Source organism: Centroberyx affinis, unplaced genomic scaffold (assembly GCF_046629955.1).
Source record: "Centroberyx affinis isolate AG114_WGS23_722 - 3 ecotype Tasmania unplaced genomic scaffold, CSIRO-AGI_Caff_v1 ptg003359l_1, whole genome shotgun sequence".
NCBI lineage: Eukaryota > Metazoa > Chordata > Actinopteri > Beryciformes > Berycidae > Centroberyx > Centroberyx affinis.
The window spans coordinates 55,001-70,217 of NW_027281353.1; the positions used below are offsets into that span (position 1 = coordinate 55,001).

Consider the following 15,217-nt stretch of genomic DNA (forward strand, 5'->3'; position numbering starts at 1 on the left):
AAAGCCACATTAAGATGTATGGAAGGGAGCTGGTGTTATATTTCCTAGCAAGAGATGTAAAATTAGTGCAATTTTTGCACTAGAAAATCCATTGAAAATGCCTTACAATTCCATAAAGCTGAAAAATGAATAATATATTGTATGTTATGAAACGTTTTTGCCATGAGACAATATAGTCAAATGAGTTACGGGGGGAGAATACTTTTGTTGTTTGCTGTTGCTGAAATTTTAAACTTTAAAACAGTGATTTTTCATATCAAGGACCCCTGATTTAGTCCACATCAGAGCCACGGACCCCCATTTGATGAGATTTCGTCTCTCGGACCCAAATCTGAGAATATTTTAATTGTTAGATATGGTTTTGTCCAGAATCCCATGACGTATCTGTATTGTAGGTAGAGAGATAACAGTGGAACTATGATCAAAGCAGTCATTCTTCTACATTCTCTTATTGTGTTCACTTCTTGTAAATGAAATAATGCTGAAGTTTAACAATTCATCAATTTGCTGGGGACCCCCTGGAACCCCCTCAAGGACCCCTGGTGGTCCCCGAACCCCACGTTGAGAACCACTGCTTTTTGAATCTCCGCTCCAAACTAAAAATTCCAAATAAAAGTGTTCTGAATTCATTTTATGGCACAAGAAAATGTGCAAAAAGTCAAAGAGGGGGTGATTCATATGACTTGTATAATCTCATTTGACATATTAGATGTACATGTGTAAAAAAAAATAGCAGTAACAGCCAAATGCGATAGGGATCTTCCTGAGGCTGAAAGACAACCCACGTTCAATAATCCACTTTACCGAGGCATCTATCTGGCATGGTGTGTGTTGTCTTAACACCTTGTCAGCGCTCTATGCAGATGTTGTTTTCATTAGTGCCCTGTCACCATCAACACCGAACGGCAGCTAAAAGACAAACTGAGAACAGACAGGAGGAAACAACAGTTCAATCATTTTCCATGCTGATATTTCCCCCCCGTAAGCCTCAGCTTGTGCCACGGCGACAATATAACACTTCTGTCTCCGCTGAAACCCTCATATCTCTGGGAACGTCAAAAGCGAGAGACTCGTTTTTCAAATTGCACAATGGGTTTTGAAAGGGTTCCACGCGCCCGAGAGTATGTGATCTGTGTAATCCCTCAGTTCAAATAAAACCCTGAAGATCAGCGGTTATTGGAGATACGATTCTTTTCACCTGACAGTAGAGGAGTACAACAGTGTTGCGGGGTTTAAAGGTGCATTAAGGCAGATTTTTTGGCGTCTTATAACACAAAATAACCATAATATATCTGTGGGGGATTGATAGCATTGTTGATCAATACCAATGACTCTGATTACTTGGTCAGCTGCTGAGATTTCTGGCTTTCAAAACTCACTTTCTGGCCTGTTTTGGAATAAAAACTCTCCCATTTATTGGAGTTTCAAGACGCTCCCAACTCCACTCAAAACACATCTCAGCTAAAGCTAAAATGACAAAGCAGTATTATTATTCCAGTATTTTGCATGGTGATATACAGCAGTGATTCTCAACCTTTTTCATATCAAGGACCCCTAATTTAGTCCACATTAGGGACACGGACCCCCATTTGATGAGATTTTGTCTCTCAAACCCAAATCTGAGAATATTTTTACTGTTAGATATGATTTTGTCCAGAATTCCATGACTATCTGTATTGTAGGTAGAGAGACAACAGAGAAACTATGATCAAAACAGTCATTCTTCTACATTCTCTAATTGTGTTAACTTCTTGTAAATGAAATAATGCTGAAGTTTAACAAGTCTGGAACCCCCTCAAGGACCCCTGATGGTCCCTGGACCCCACGTTGAGAACCACTGATATACAGTATTACCTCTTCACTAGACGTTTCTGTTGGATCTCTGCTCTAATTAGCTAGCTCACTTCCTCTTTATTGTAAAGTTGTGACTATTATTTATGTCCGTGTCCGCGACCTGTCAATGTTGTTGCAATCCCTTGGTCTCCAGTAGAGGGCGATATAGTCCTAAATGAATACCCCTTTAATTGTTTTTTTTTTTTGTAAGTTACTGAACAAATTTCTAACCAGAAATAGCTGCATGTAGAAATAGGCCAATTCGACGCCACCTCCTAATCCCCACCCACTCCAAATCACAAAAAAACGTAATACCACAGTATGGCATCAGAGCAACATAATCATTACAGCCGCTATTAGCGACCCAGCACAGCGAAAGTGGGATTATCATAGCGCGTTGTGGAGAGCCAGTCAGCCCCTCTCTAAACAGTCTGTTGAGTGGTAGTGGAGCGTATGATGGGACTGGGGCTGCTGGTGTGGAGACTCGCACACATCAAATTGAAACAGATTACTGGAGGGGTCCTGGGACTCACTTCCACTCTGAAGTACACTTAGAGGACTCTCAGTGGAAGCAAATATATACACACTTTTACATGAGCAGACACATTCAACTGACTGTATGTTTGACTTGGGTTTTTACCCTTGAAATTAGTAATATTATAGTATAGTATTTTATAATAATGACAAAATAATACTACTACAACTACTACTATTGCTACTACCACTATTACTATTATTATTATTATTGTTAGGGGAAAACAATTCAAATATATAGTTGTCTGAATAATTATAGCTTTTTTTTATAATTATAGTTTTTGACTTATTTTTACCTAAATATAAAATAATAGCTATACTACCACTACTACTACTGCTATAATATATGCTACTGCTGCTTCTACTGCTACTATATTAGTAGTAGTAGTAGTAATAGTAGTAGTAGTAGTAGTAGTAGTAGTAGTAGTAGTAGTAGTAGTAGTAGTAGTATTGTTGTTTTTGTTATTCTCATTAGGGAAAATCAAGTCAAATATATAGAATAACAGAATAATAACAGTCACAGAGCTATAGAGTATACAGTATTTGACTTTTTTCGCTAATAGGACTTTGTTTTGGAAAAATAAAACAAGCTTTACTACCACTACTACTACTGCTACTACCATTATTATTATTATCACATATCTTAAATGACCCAATTTCCATGGAAGTGCCACCTGGAATGATCACTTAAGATCACTTAAGATTCAATGAATGCGCAAGAAACTACAACAGAGGCTGTTCTTTCTTAGGAAATTGAATCACTTGAGAGTAGACCGTTGCATCCTCCAGATGTTCTACAAATCTGTCCTGCAGAGCGTTTTGTCCTTCGGCCTGATCTGCACCTTCGGAAATACAGTATGTGTGTTCAAGATCATGCCGAATTGCAGCGCAGGATCAAGACAGCAAGTAGGATCACTGGGGTTGATCAGGTGTCTGCAGCACAGCTGTACAATGACCTTGTTTTAAAAAAGGCTGAGCAGATCCTCAACGATCCTACCCATCCTCTCCACCTGAAATTCCCAAGGTCCTGTCTAACTAAATCATATCTAACACCTGAAAGGAGTAGCAGGTCAAACGGCAGAGTCCTGCAGCAGAAAATTAGAACAACAAGGTACAGCAAATCATATGTGCCTACAGCAATTAGATTACTAAATGAGAGATAGATATGCACCTATATTACTAGGTCTGGGTATTTGATTGTGTATATTGTACATTTAGATTGTATATTAGGGCTGAACGATTTTGAAAAAATATCTAATTGCGATTATTTTGACTGATATTGCAATTGCGATATGATTTGCGATATTAGAGGGAATGATCATTTTTACATCATTATTCTCATTTTTATTGAAAAACGTATTGAAATGATTATGGTGTGATTTTTGCGGGGATCTGTACCAAACAAAGATGTTTTCTTAAATCTGTAGAATATAATGTGTAGGCCAGGACATCTCTGCAGCACCACAATATTTCACTTAAAAATGCTATTTTGACACATTTCACCTTTAACAAATATTGCGCCTCCTGCGATTTGAAAATTGCAGTAGGCCATATTGCGATTTCGATAAAATTTCGATTAATTGTTCAGCCCTATTGTATATGGTATATGATGTATATTTTATATTGCCAGCATTGCTCAGGATATTCTGTTGATGTGTGTGTGTGTGTGTGTGTGTGTGTGTGTGTGTGTGTGTGTGTGCTAGTGCATGTACAGTGTACCTCTGTGTTTTAAACGAGACGTGTACGACCACATGAATCCCCCCTTGCGGGATAATAACGTTTACCTTGACCTTGACCTGGAATCAGCCAAGATCAACGATGTCTGCCCTCTAAATGCCAACTTGACCCATCAGAACTGACTCTGAATCACTTTCTCTTTCAAACGACCCCTTTGGAATGACACCACGCAATCAGCCCTACCGCTTGAACACGTTGTCTTACCGGGCCCCCCCCCCCCCCCCCCCCCCCCCCCCCCGGCTGACCTTTCATCAGACGCAATTAAAAAACTGTCAGGCGGCGCACGGTCATAGCCGGGGCCCGCAAAAAAAAACACACGACATGCACTGGCCTCTGAGTAAATTACCTTTTTTTTTTTTTTTTTTTTTTTTACTGAGGGAAGCGATGCAGCAAAAATGATGTTTGTTGTACATTTCAATTATTCCTCCCCCCCCCCCCCCGTTTTATTTTTGCACCATCAGAAAAGTGCTTCACAAGACGTTTCCGAGGGCAGACAGACGGAGAGAGAGAGAGAGAGTGAGAGAGAGAGAGGGGGTAAAATAGTGCGGAAAAATTAAAAATGACTGCGAGCTGAGTCACAGTGAATGGAGACGCGATTCGCCGGGGGGGGGGGGGGGGGGGGGGTAATACAGCGTCTCCTTTCTCTCTTCCGCCACCGCAGGGACAGCCTCGGGATGTTGTTGCCATAGAAACCGGGCTATAAACAGAAATAGGGTTTGACTGGGGGGGGGGGCTTTGAAGACTGATAGCTGAGACTGATATATAGAATTGATAGCTGAAATTTGATGCCAATATATATGCGTCTCTCATCTGTTTCTACTACAACTGGTTCTGAAGGTTTTTTGATATTGATGTTTTTGGATAGAAGCTGCCGATGGACCATATTTTTTGCAGATATTCAATGACTTCCAATTTGACCTTTTTAGGTTACATAATGTTCAGTGTTTTCCCCCCAGAATTGTATTCTTGTCAAGGTGGAAAAGCCTCTGAAACAGCATTTAGACCATCATGGGACACTAAAACTCTCCATTGAAACCCATAAAAATGACACTGCAGATTTTACACACTGCCACCCCTGAAGCTGCTGAGTAAAATCCTCCCACACCACACTGGAGCGATGTCTCCGGTCTGACATCTGATAGAAAAATAACACATATTCACTAGCTGTGATCAGGGAGGAACCTCCATCATATCAGAATATCATTAGTTTATATAGTATCAACTTTGCATTCTCCCTCTCTTTCCACTATTAGATCCCAGTGGGAAGACGATTTGGCATCTGAAATAACAGACTACAATTCAAGGTCTTACACCGCCTTCATCTATCCAAAGAAAAGTTGGCTAAGATTTCTCCAGGGGCAGATCCCTTATGCAACAGATGTAAGACAGTAACAGGGTCCCTCATTCATACTTTTTGGACTTGTCCAAATCTTCATAATTATTTGACATCTATATTTGATACATTTTCTGAGGTTTTTGGAGTCAAATTTACCCCTGGCAACCATTTCTGACATATATGAAAACACTAAAACTGTTGTACTGGTGTACTCTTCCATAACTGATTCTTATTCAAACCAAATTACAATGTAGATTGGCTATAGACAACTGTGACTAATATCTACGTCGTTTGTATGAATGTATGTGTATTTATTTTTACATCTTTCATCTATTTTGCCGTTTATTTATGTACGTCGGGGGGGGGGGGGGTATAAAAATGGACAAAATGCAAACTTTTGTATTTTGGTATTTCACACTGAATGTATTACAATGTTGTTATGTTGTTGAAAAAGCGGAAAATAAAATTGTAAAAAAAAAAGAATATCATTAGTTTTTCTTGTCATACATTTTTCAGAACTTTGAAAATGTTGAAAGAAAAGTTTATTGTACTCGATTCATGGACCAAAGATTACCTGCAACACTAAAATACCTTGTTAAAAAAAAGAATTTTTTTTTTTTAAAAATGAAGGTATTGATAAAATAAGCATATAACCAAGAGATAAAAAGACAAACAAATGACACTAAATAAAATAAAAGACAAACAAATGACAGTAAATAACACAAAATTTCATAGGAAATATTTTAAAAATCAATAATTAAGCAATTACTTGCAGCCTTTGCGATTTATTTTATTTTTTTTCGATGAATTGTTTCAGACCACACTGACTGGCCAATATCGGAGCTTTAAAAACAGGATATCAGCCTGCTGTATCGGTCTAACCCTGAGCACAACAGCAGCAGTTAAAGGAATAGTTCACCCAAAAATGAAAATTCTCTCATCATCTACTCACCCTCATGCCAAATGAAACACAGGTGAAATTTGTTAGTCCATATAACACACAGGGAGGCTGCCGGCACAACTTGGTAGCAGCCTTCTCCAAAACAACTGAAGTCAATGGAGGACCTGTTCTTTAGAGTTCCAAAACAAAAACAGCCAAACAATCACACTGTGAATAGAAAGACCTATACACCATTATTTGTTGCAAATCAATCAGCTGTAGTTAAGATTTGCACTAAATGATGGTGTAAATATACTGTAGGTCTTTTTGGAACTCTGAAGAACTGGTCCCCACTGACTTCAGTTGTTTTGGAGAAGGCTGCTATGGAGTTGTGCTGGCAGCCTCCCTGTGTGTTATATGGACAAACTTCACCTGTGCTTCAACTGGCATGAGGGGGAGGAGATGATGACAGAATTTTCAGTTTTTGGGTGAACTATTCCTTTAAGCTGCCACTCTCCTTTCCTCCCACGACTAAGGAAAAATAGCTGGTTGGGATACTGGAGAGCGGAGGTACGCATTGGACTACATACTGTGTACAGCTGAAAGAAGTAGTTCTCTCAATGCCGGTGTTTTATTGTATCGCGGCTCGCCCTCCCTCATGGCCCAATCAAACTTCCCAGCAGCAGCGGCGGCGGCGGCAGCGGCAGCGGCGTTCCAGGCAGTTGTATGGATGTTATGGCTGGCTGGGAGAGCTACAACACATGCTGCTGCCATCTCAGTTTTGCCATTATAAAGTTGAGCCGTTAGAGGAGTCCCATTATGGTTATTGATTTGCTTGTTTGCTCCCTGGTTGGTGGAGAAACAGCACAAAGGAAGAGAGGTTGTTTCCGACTCCTTTTATATCCCATTGTCGAAAAGCAGACACGGTTTAGAACAGCGGGGCGGGGGGGGTAGCGGTAGGGGGGGTAGCAGGGGTCCCATGAGAATGATATGGTAATATAGATGTTCTGGTACGCTGACTTTTCCAATATGTCGGATAATATGCTTTACCAAAACAAGAGGAGAGAAAGAGGCGTTCGCGTTGCATTGTGAAATAGAATACTGAGTCGACCCAAGGACTCCAGTCAGATCCGATTTCCAGCTCTGTCCCTTTGCCCTGAGTGTCCAATGATCAGCCCTATCCGTCCTCTCCATCGGGTCACCTGTGTAAACGGCGACAATGGCAAGGTGAAGCTGTTTGCGGGGTCGCGCCAAGGATCTCATTTCCTATCTCCGAGACAGAAAATCAAGCCACCATTAACCCCATAGTGAACCAGCTACGTCCACTTTACACCTTAATTAACAGAGGTGGCGGGATCAGCGGCAATCAATTCCTCCCTAAAGCTGCCTACAGGGCCTGCGGGGCAAAGACCCACACACACACACACACACTGTCCAGATATTGAATCACTGAAAGGCAAACAGAATCTTTAGGCTGATGCAATCCAGCTTAAAACACCTGTAAACTGATGCCCCGCCACATGTAACAACAGCAGCATCTGTTTTTTCATGTATATTACAATGCAGTTTTTTTACTTTGATGCATATTTTGCACTGTGTTTCAATGTTTAGCACTGTGGCCTCACAGCCAGAAGGTTGTGGGTTCGATGCCCAGTCCTTTCTGTTTGGAGTTTACATGTTGTTCTCCTGGTTTCCTCCCACTGTCAGCTGGATCAGAGACTCTAAATCGCCCATAGGTATGAATGTGAGTGTGTGGGCATCTGTGTCAGCCCTGTGATGGACTGGAGACCTGTCCAGGATGTCTCCCTGCCTTCCACCCAATGCATGCTGGGATAGTCTCCAGCACCCTCATGACCCAGAACAGAAATAATTGGGGTAAAGAAAATGAATGAATTCATGAATGATCACATTCTTCACATTCTGCCTGTTTATTTGCTGATTTGCTTGCCTACTCGGTTGATTGCTTGTCTGTAATTTAGCATACGCGGTTGGCATAACGTGATATGACTCCTCAAATTAGAGTTTAATTTGGCCTGAACGCTGACTACAATGAACATACAGTACAGCACTGCGATCCGGGCCAAACTGGTCCCAGTGTATGTGTTGGAGAGAGCTCCGGGAGGCCTGGCAGCCCGTTCGCAGGCTGGCATCCACCCTGACCCCTGGCATATGGTACATGTACCCGGCCTGCTGGGTCGTTTGCTGCCCGCTGACCTGACACACTGATTTTGTCAAGACTGGGGGGTTGATCAAGGTCTGTTTACCTCAGTAACAAAGACATTTCTACTGCAGCCTCAGAAACTCACCAAGGTGCTTCAGTTATAGAGCAGAGCACAGGAGGAAACAATACTCAGCTGCAATAGGGCAAAAATGATGTTCTTCAGGTTAGATTAGATTAGATTAGATTAGATTAGACATGAATGATCCCTGTGGGGAATTCAGGTTGTTGCAGCAAATAGTAATAGGATAGAGCAAAGAAAAATAAGATATAAATAGGAATAGAGAAAATGGCGGGGTTACTAAGCAACCAACCAACAATTTCAATATTAGACCATGATAAGTAAACATATGAATGAAAAAAATATGTTTTACATCATATAATCCAATGTGTCTGATAAGAAAAATCTGAGAATATGCGCAGTATAAAAATGGCTCAGGAATGAATACACGTCATGACTCTTTTTCACCCACAGCAAAGTACAGGAAGTGTTGGCGGCCTTACCGGTGCTGTCATCATAAACCACAGTGACCGTCTTCCACTTGAAGAAGTGTACCAGGTCCAGGATGGCCCGACTGAGGGAGGAGAAATCTGGATAGAGGCTGACGTAGAAGACATCTCTGTTGTCCGATACCTGGTGCTTCCACTTGGTCTGGATGTGGGGCACCCCCAAGGCATTGCAAATGGACTGGACCGCGTTGGCCGAGGAACTGTGAGAGGGGCCGAAGATGGCCGCCACCCCCAGTGAAAGCTGGTCACAAGCTGGGGAAGAACATTTCACTCGTTAGTTCCCACCCGTCGGACTACGGGAACCATGCGTTCACACTGCAAGCAACGCGATCGAGAACTCACTGGAACTCCATTCATTTCCTATGGAATACCAGGTAATCCAACGTCCGGGGTTCCGATCTGGCCGGGGACCTTTGTCGCATGTCATCCCCCTCTCTCTTTCCATTACATTAAGTCATTTAGCATTTAGCTTTACCATATCATGGTCCAAGGTAAATGCTCCCACTGACCCTCTTTTCCACAGCTACAGTCTTCTGAAGCTTACTGAATGTAATATCTTTCACAATGCTTGTATAACGTATGATGTTGTATATATGCTCAACAACAGACTTTGTGACCTTATTCTGACTTACCTTCCCTCGCATACTTGTAAGACTAGAAAAAAGCATCTTATAAAGGGTAAGAAACGTAAACTTAAATGTACGAGCTTTAGCGTGGTTTGCAGAGGTCCACAGGTGTGGAATGAGCTTGATAACACTATAAAAATGTCATTCTCTGTGTCTGTTTTCAAAAAGAGTTTAAGACAGCAGTTGCTGCTAAAATATGTTTAAGCTTGAATACCCTGAATGGCTGGAGACTTCTAGTTACTCTACTCCGAAAGCCATTCAATTTGTACTGTTATTTCCACTTGCCATATGTCTCTACTTATTGTATCTTACCTATTTAATCAATGTTTAGACTGATGGAATAAATGTCTTAGGACCATTTAGTAGTACTTTTTAGGGTCTTAGGTGTTTTGTAGGTTGTAAGTGTTACTGTATAATACATGCACTTTTTCAAATCTAGACGTGTTAGTAAACATATACTTTAAATACTATCTGCTTAGTGTCTGGGCCCCTATTCTCAAGCTTCAGATAGCTTATCAGGGTGTCCCATTTCACATATCTCGATTATGTCTCATATGATTGTACTTGTATTTTAACTGATTTGTGAATAAACTGAGCTGAACTGAGCTTTTGTCCAAAGCGACTTACAATAAGTGCATTTTGTCAACAATAGTCAAACTAACTGTATATCACAGTCTTCATCAGCTAAGCCCTTAATAGGAATAAGTAGCATTTGTAGAATTTTTTAGAAGGGGCAGAAGATTATTACATGATAGGCTCAGATAAAGGCCCAGATAAAATGCCCCAAAAAAAAGAATCTTAAAAAAAACAATACTTCTGCCAGGCAAGTGCAAAATTGATGAGAGTACAGCCATTCAAAGCTTCCCAGTTCTGTAAAACATTTATCTGAGAGACTACAGGAATAAACGTCTCAAAAAACGATGCTTGGAGAAGAGTTGCGTCCATCGTCCGGGTCGGCGGTACGCTCATCTTATTGAGTATTTTCTGTCTCCATCAATGCTGGCGCTTACAAGTTAGCTATGTTCGCTCATAAAAACAACACACCCATAATCGGTCAGAATAGGACGACACATCGACTGAGCTGCTCACAGCGTGAACGCACAGGAAGAGCTTTTTCCTTCACCATGTCTCTAGGCTTTATCATTTCATGCTGATTCGTCTGCATTGAGAGAATCCAGTCCAATGTGATTCCATAGTACAGAGCTGGAGCAAAAGCAAAGGTGAGAATTCAGCTTGCTTTCATTGGATTGCACTTGGAAGACATGCAAATAATAGCATATATTTGTAGTAGCCAGGCTGCACTCCAATCACCTTATTTGATATAAGGGACTTGCCTAAATCACTGAGACAGGATATAATGGCCCATAATTGATAAGAGACTTGAAATGTCAGCCTGATGCACACACAAAACTGATAGATTATGGCACTTTATAGGCTGTCTCCGGGGGCCAAACAGGTCTTTGAATTACTGCCGCTGAGTCATTACCTGAAACCAATCAATTCTCTCTGTTTATGTTTGAAGTGCTCAGCCATTTCTCCCATGCCTGATTATAATTGTCCCAATCTCAGCCGCTGCGGCTCGCAACCCTCTAACAGGGAACACATTTACAATGCAAAATAGCTACGGCATAGCATATGTGCACACGCCTTCACGCGCACGTATGCATATGCACACACACACACACACACACAGAGCGACAGCATACCGATGCCAGAGGCAAATTTTTGACAAACACAACACATCCCACCTTTCCTGGAGGCTTCGAAGCTGTCGTAGATGTTTATCCTTTGGATGTCGTAGGTGAGCGTGGTGTTTGGCAGTAAGGTTCTGTTCCTGTTGATTGTGTTTAAAGCAAATTTAAAGGCTAGTTCCTCCGCGCCTGATGGGCCGCTTTCGATGGACTCAAATATTCCTCCTGTCAAGGGAAAAGAGAAAGGAAGAGTTGATTAATGATCGATCAGTTTTCCGGTGAATTGAAGGGACGCTTTGCTTCCCGAGAGGACTCGCCCTAAACACTGCTGCGTTTTACTCGAAATAGAATCATCACTGTCAGCCACAGAGGAACCGATACGCCGACTGTACAAAGGTGAATCACATATGACCCTAGCGCATGAGGCTTTTAATATCCTGATACACGAATGAAGCGCGGGGGCCTCAGGATACCGTGGAGTGGATGGAGTCGTGCTGCAGGAACTGGATCCGGGGAGAGGATACGGCGGGGAATGGTTGCACTGCGAGGCGGTCTCTCCAGAAAAAAAAAGCTGAGGGGAAAGTGTTTTTAAAAGTGCGGGCCTCCACAGCTACTGCCCTCCAGTGAATACTTCTGACAGCCGGCAGATGAATTGGACGGAGAGGAAGCCTAGAGAGTTGCGGGGGGGGGGGGGAGGTGGAGGGTGGGGTTCTTAGATCAATGCGCTCTGATTGGCCAGCAAATCAATCAATCAAGCCCTTCGGGGAGCCGCTGGAGCACAACAGAGGGAGATTGAAGTGTTTTGTTTGGGTTAGCCCTATGGCCTGCCCCTGCTGGCTCAGTGTCAGTCAGTGGGAGCCCGGAAACTCAGTGCTTTATTTACTCCCCGACTACAGCTACTCTACTGTAGGGTCCGCTCCAAGTCTAGACGTAATCCATACACACCGCGGCACAAAATACTGCAGGTACCTCCTGTCACGGGCGATCCCTAAAGGACGAGGCTGAGTCTGATCAATGCCGACTCGCCGGTGGACACACTGGAAATGCGAACGCTCTGTTATGCGGGGGGGGGGGGAATTAGTTTTGTCTGTATGCTATTGTGTGGAATGAGCCAGCTGGAGTTTAAAGCAAACAACTAAACAGAAAGGACCACTGACAGCAGCGGCGGCGGCACAAACGTACTGTAGAGAAGTTTCTACTTTCATTAGTATTCATCTCATGGGAGATCCCTATTTTGCATGCCATAATGAGTTTGAAGGAATTAATAAGCATCAGTTAAGCGGGATGTACTATAATTGGAAAGCTGAGCGTTCGGAATGGCTCCGTTCACACACGAGAAGCGCCATTTCCTGCTGAGAATCTCCGCGGCGCCATTGAAAGGAATCTGGCGGGTGAAACGTGGAGATGAATCATTGTGGATGTGAAGAGTAGAAAGGTGATTGTCTAAGTGGGAGGCTTGAATATGAATACACATGGATCCACACGAGAAAGTTGCTCACTTTGTCTGCGCGGCTGTGGAGACGTGGGATAAAATGAACCGGGAGTTAAGTGAGATGAGGAAAGAGAGGAAGAAAAGATGTAAGGTAAAATCCTCCAAAGACATTTTGCTGGTCCTCGTTTCTTTAGGGTTAGGATTTGGGTTTCGATTTTAAAGTTAAATTAATAATCCACAACATTTTTATGTAAATAAATGTGTACTCACTATCACCAACTGATATAACACAACAGTGATTCAACCTATTCCCAGTTCATGAAAGCTTTTCCATTTGCTGTCCTGAACACCTGGTGTCTGATAGGTCTTTGTTGGAAAAAAAAAACCCTCTGGCATAGGGCTGGGGCGATAATTCAATATTATCGTTTATCGTCTTTCAGTGGAATCATATTGTGGTGATATGAAGATATTTTGATATCGTGACACACATTTCTGCTGTCTAAATTGATGATGACAAGCAAATTTTACTTAAAAACTCTCATAAAATGAGGTATGGTAGGAATATTATTTGAATATTTCTGTTTTGTTTGACATCACACCTAACATTACCATTCGGTTCAATGAGATGAACATTAATTTGATTATTTAACATGATTTTGCATACATGAACCATATCGTGATTTATATTGATATCAAGAAAAATCCTTATGATTATCATGATATTGATTTCAACCATATCGCCCAGCCCTACTCTGGCACACAGGAAGTGATGTGTTTTATGTTTCCGGTTTGTTTGGAATTAATAGAAGAAAAACTGGGTAGTTAGCATGAGCAGTCATAGCCACCACAGACAAAAGAAAAGACCTACAGAAACTCAGACTGCATCAACAGAAAATCCAAGGAGAAAGACATCACAGTAGTGGACACACTGTTTGATTGACAGGTGATCTCTGGGAAGTGCAGTGCAGAAACACCACAGCAATGAGTGCTTAGCACCAAAGATGGAGACTAAATAAATTTAAAAAAAACTGGAACTCATGGATTACTCCTTTTTTTTAGGGTTAAGGTTAGAATTTGAGTACAAATGTGTGTGTATGTGCGTGTGCCACCAGAGGCAACAACCTTTCTGAAGGAATGCTGTCCAACCCCAGAGCTCCTCCCAGACCCAGAGCGGTGATCAGTCAAGAGAGAAATCCATCAGCACTTCATCAATCTGATCAAATCACACTGGACACACACTGACCGCAGCGCTCCCCGCCACCGCTACCTGCCTCGCACATCTGAAGGATTTGTTGGAGCGCAAAGATCGCCGAGCGGGCCCGAGCGCTCGCTGGAAATTAAACGTAGTACCATCAAAACATGCCGTCCATAATTGATTAAAGTACTTAAGCAATAAGCCACCCGGGGCCGTGGTTTACAGAGATTTCAGAAAAGCTAAGAGGCGTTGTTAGGCACGACGCCAAGCAGAGGAAAGTCTTCTTAGCTGTTCAAAAATGGCTGTAAATCACAGTCCTGAGTAGCTTATGGCTTTTATAAAATGGCTGTAACACACCATTGTAATAATACAAAAAAAGAACACGGTAACACTTTACAATAAGGGTCACTAAGTTAAGGGTTAGTTAATGCTTAATTAACAGTTAACTAATGTGTCTGGTAATCATTTACTAATGTGTTCATGTTAACTAAGGTATTAATGTATACATTATTTAATAGTCATCTTTATAAACTATTAAATAATGTATAAATGAATACCTTAGTTAACATGAACACATTAGTAAATTACATATTAGTTAACTGTTATTAAGCATTAACTAACCCTTAACTTAGTGACCCTTATTGTAAAGTGTTGCCAAGAAGACAAATGTTGAAATCTGATGATGAAATATTATATTCTAATATATTATAATCATTAATAATTAAATGTTATTTTGCCACCTAGTAATATAGTTTTTGAACAGTGGCTAAACAAAGTGGTTTCTCAGTGATATAAAAGTACCTGTTTGAATGGTGGTGTTTGGTTAGTACATTAATATTTAAATATCTGTTATAAAGTCACAGGTATGCATTTCTTTATTATAGTATTATATCATACATATTTAAATATCTGTTATAAAGTCACAGGTATGCATTTCTTTATTATAGTATTATATCATACATATTTAAATTGACTGTTATAAGGTCACAGGTGAGTGTTTATATAATACAGTATCTTTAATATATAAATTAACTGTTATATGGTCACAGGTGAGTGTTTATTGGGTATTTTGCAACGGAATGTGACTCATCCAATCAGAACTGAGAACTCCATTGTATCGCTCCTCTAGACCAGTGGTTCTCAACGTGGGGTCCGGGGACCACCAGGGGTCCTTGAGGGGGTTCCAGGGGGTCCCCAGCAAATTGATGAATTGTTAAACTTCACC

The 15,217-nt window shown here is 41.4% G+C and overlaps 1 protein-coding gene across 1 annotated transcript in view; it reads right to left on the reverse strand.

Moving 5' to 3' along the window:
* LOC139660676 (glutamate receptor ionotropic, kainate 2-like) overlaps window positions 1–15,217 on the reverse strand; it is a 96,201-nt gene that overhangs the window by 21,011 nt on the left and 59,973 nt on the right. The window contains exons 2-3 of the mRNA XM_071538880.1: window positions 11,423–11,590; window positions 9,043–9,300 (exon numbers count right to left, since the gene is read on the reverse strand). Of these exons, the coding sequence (XP_071394981.1) occupies window positions 9,043–9,300; window positions 11,423–11,590 (426 nt within the window). The remainder of the gene's footprint in view (window positions 1–9,042; window positions 9,301–11,422; window positions 11,591–15,217) is intronic.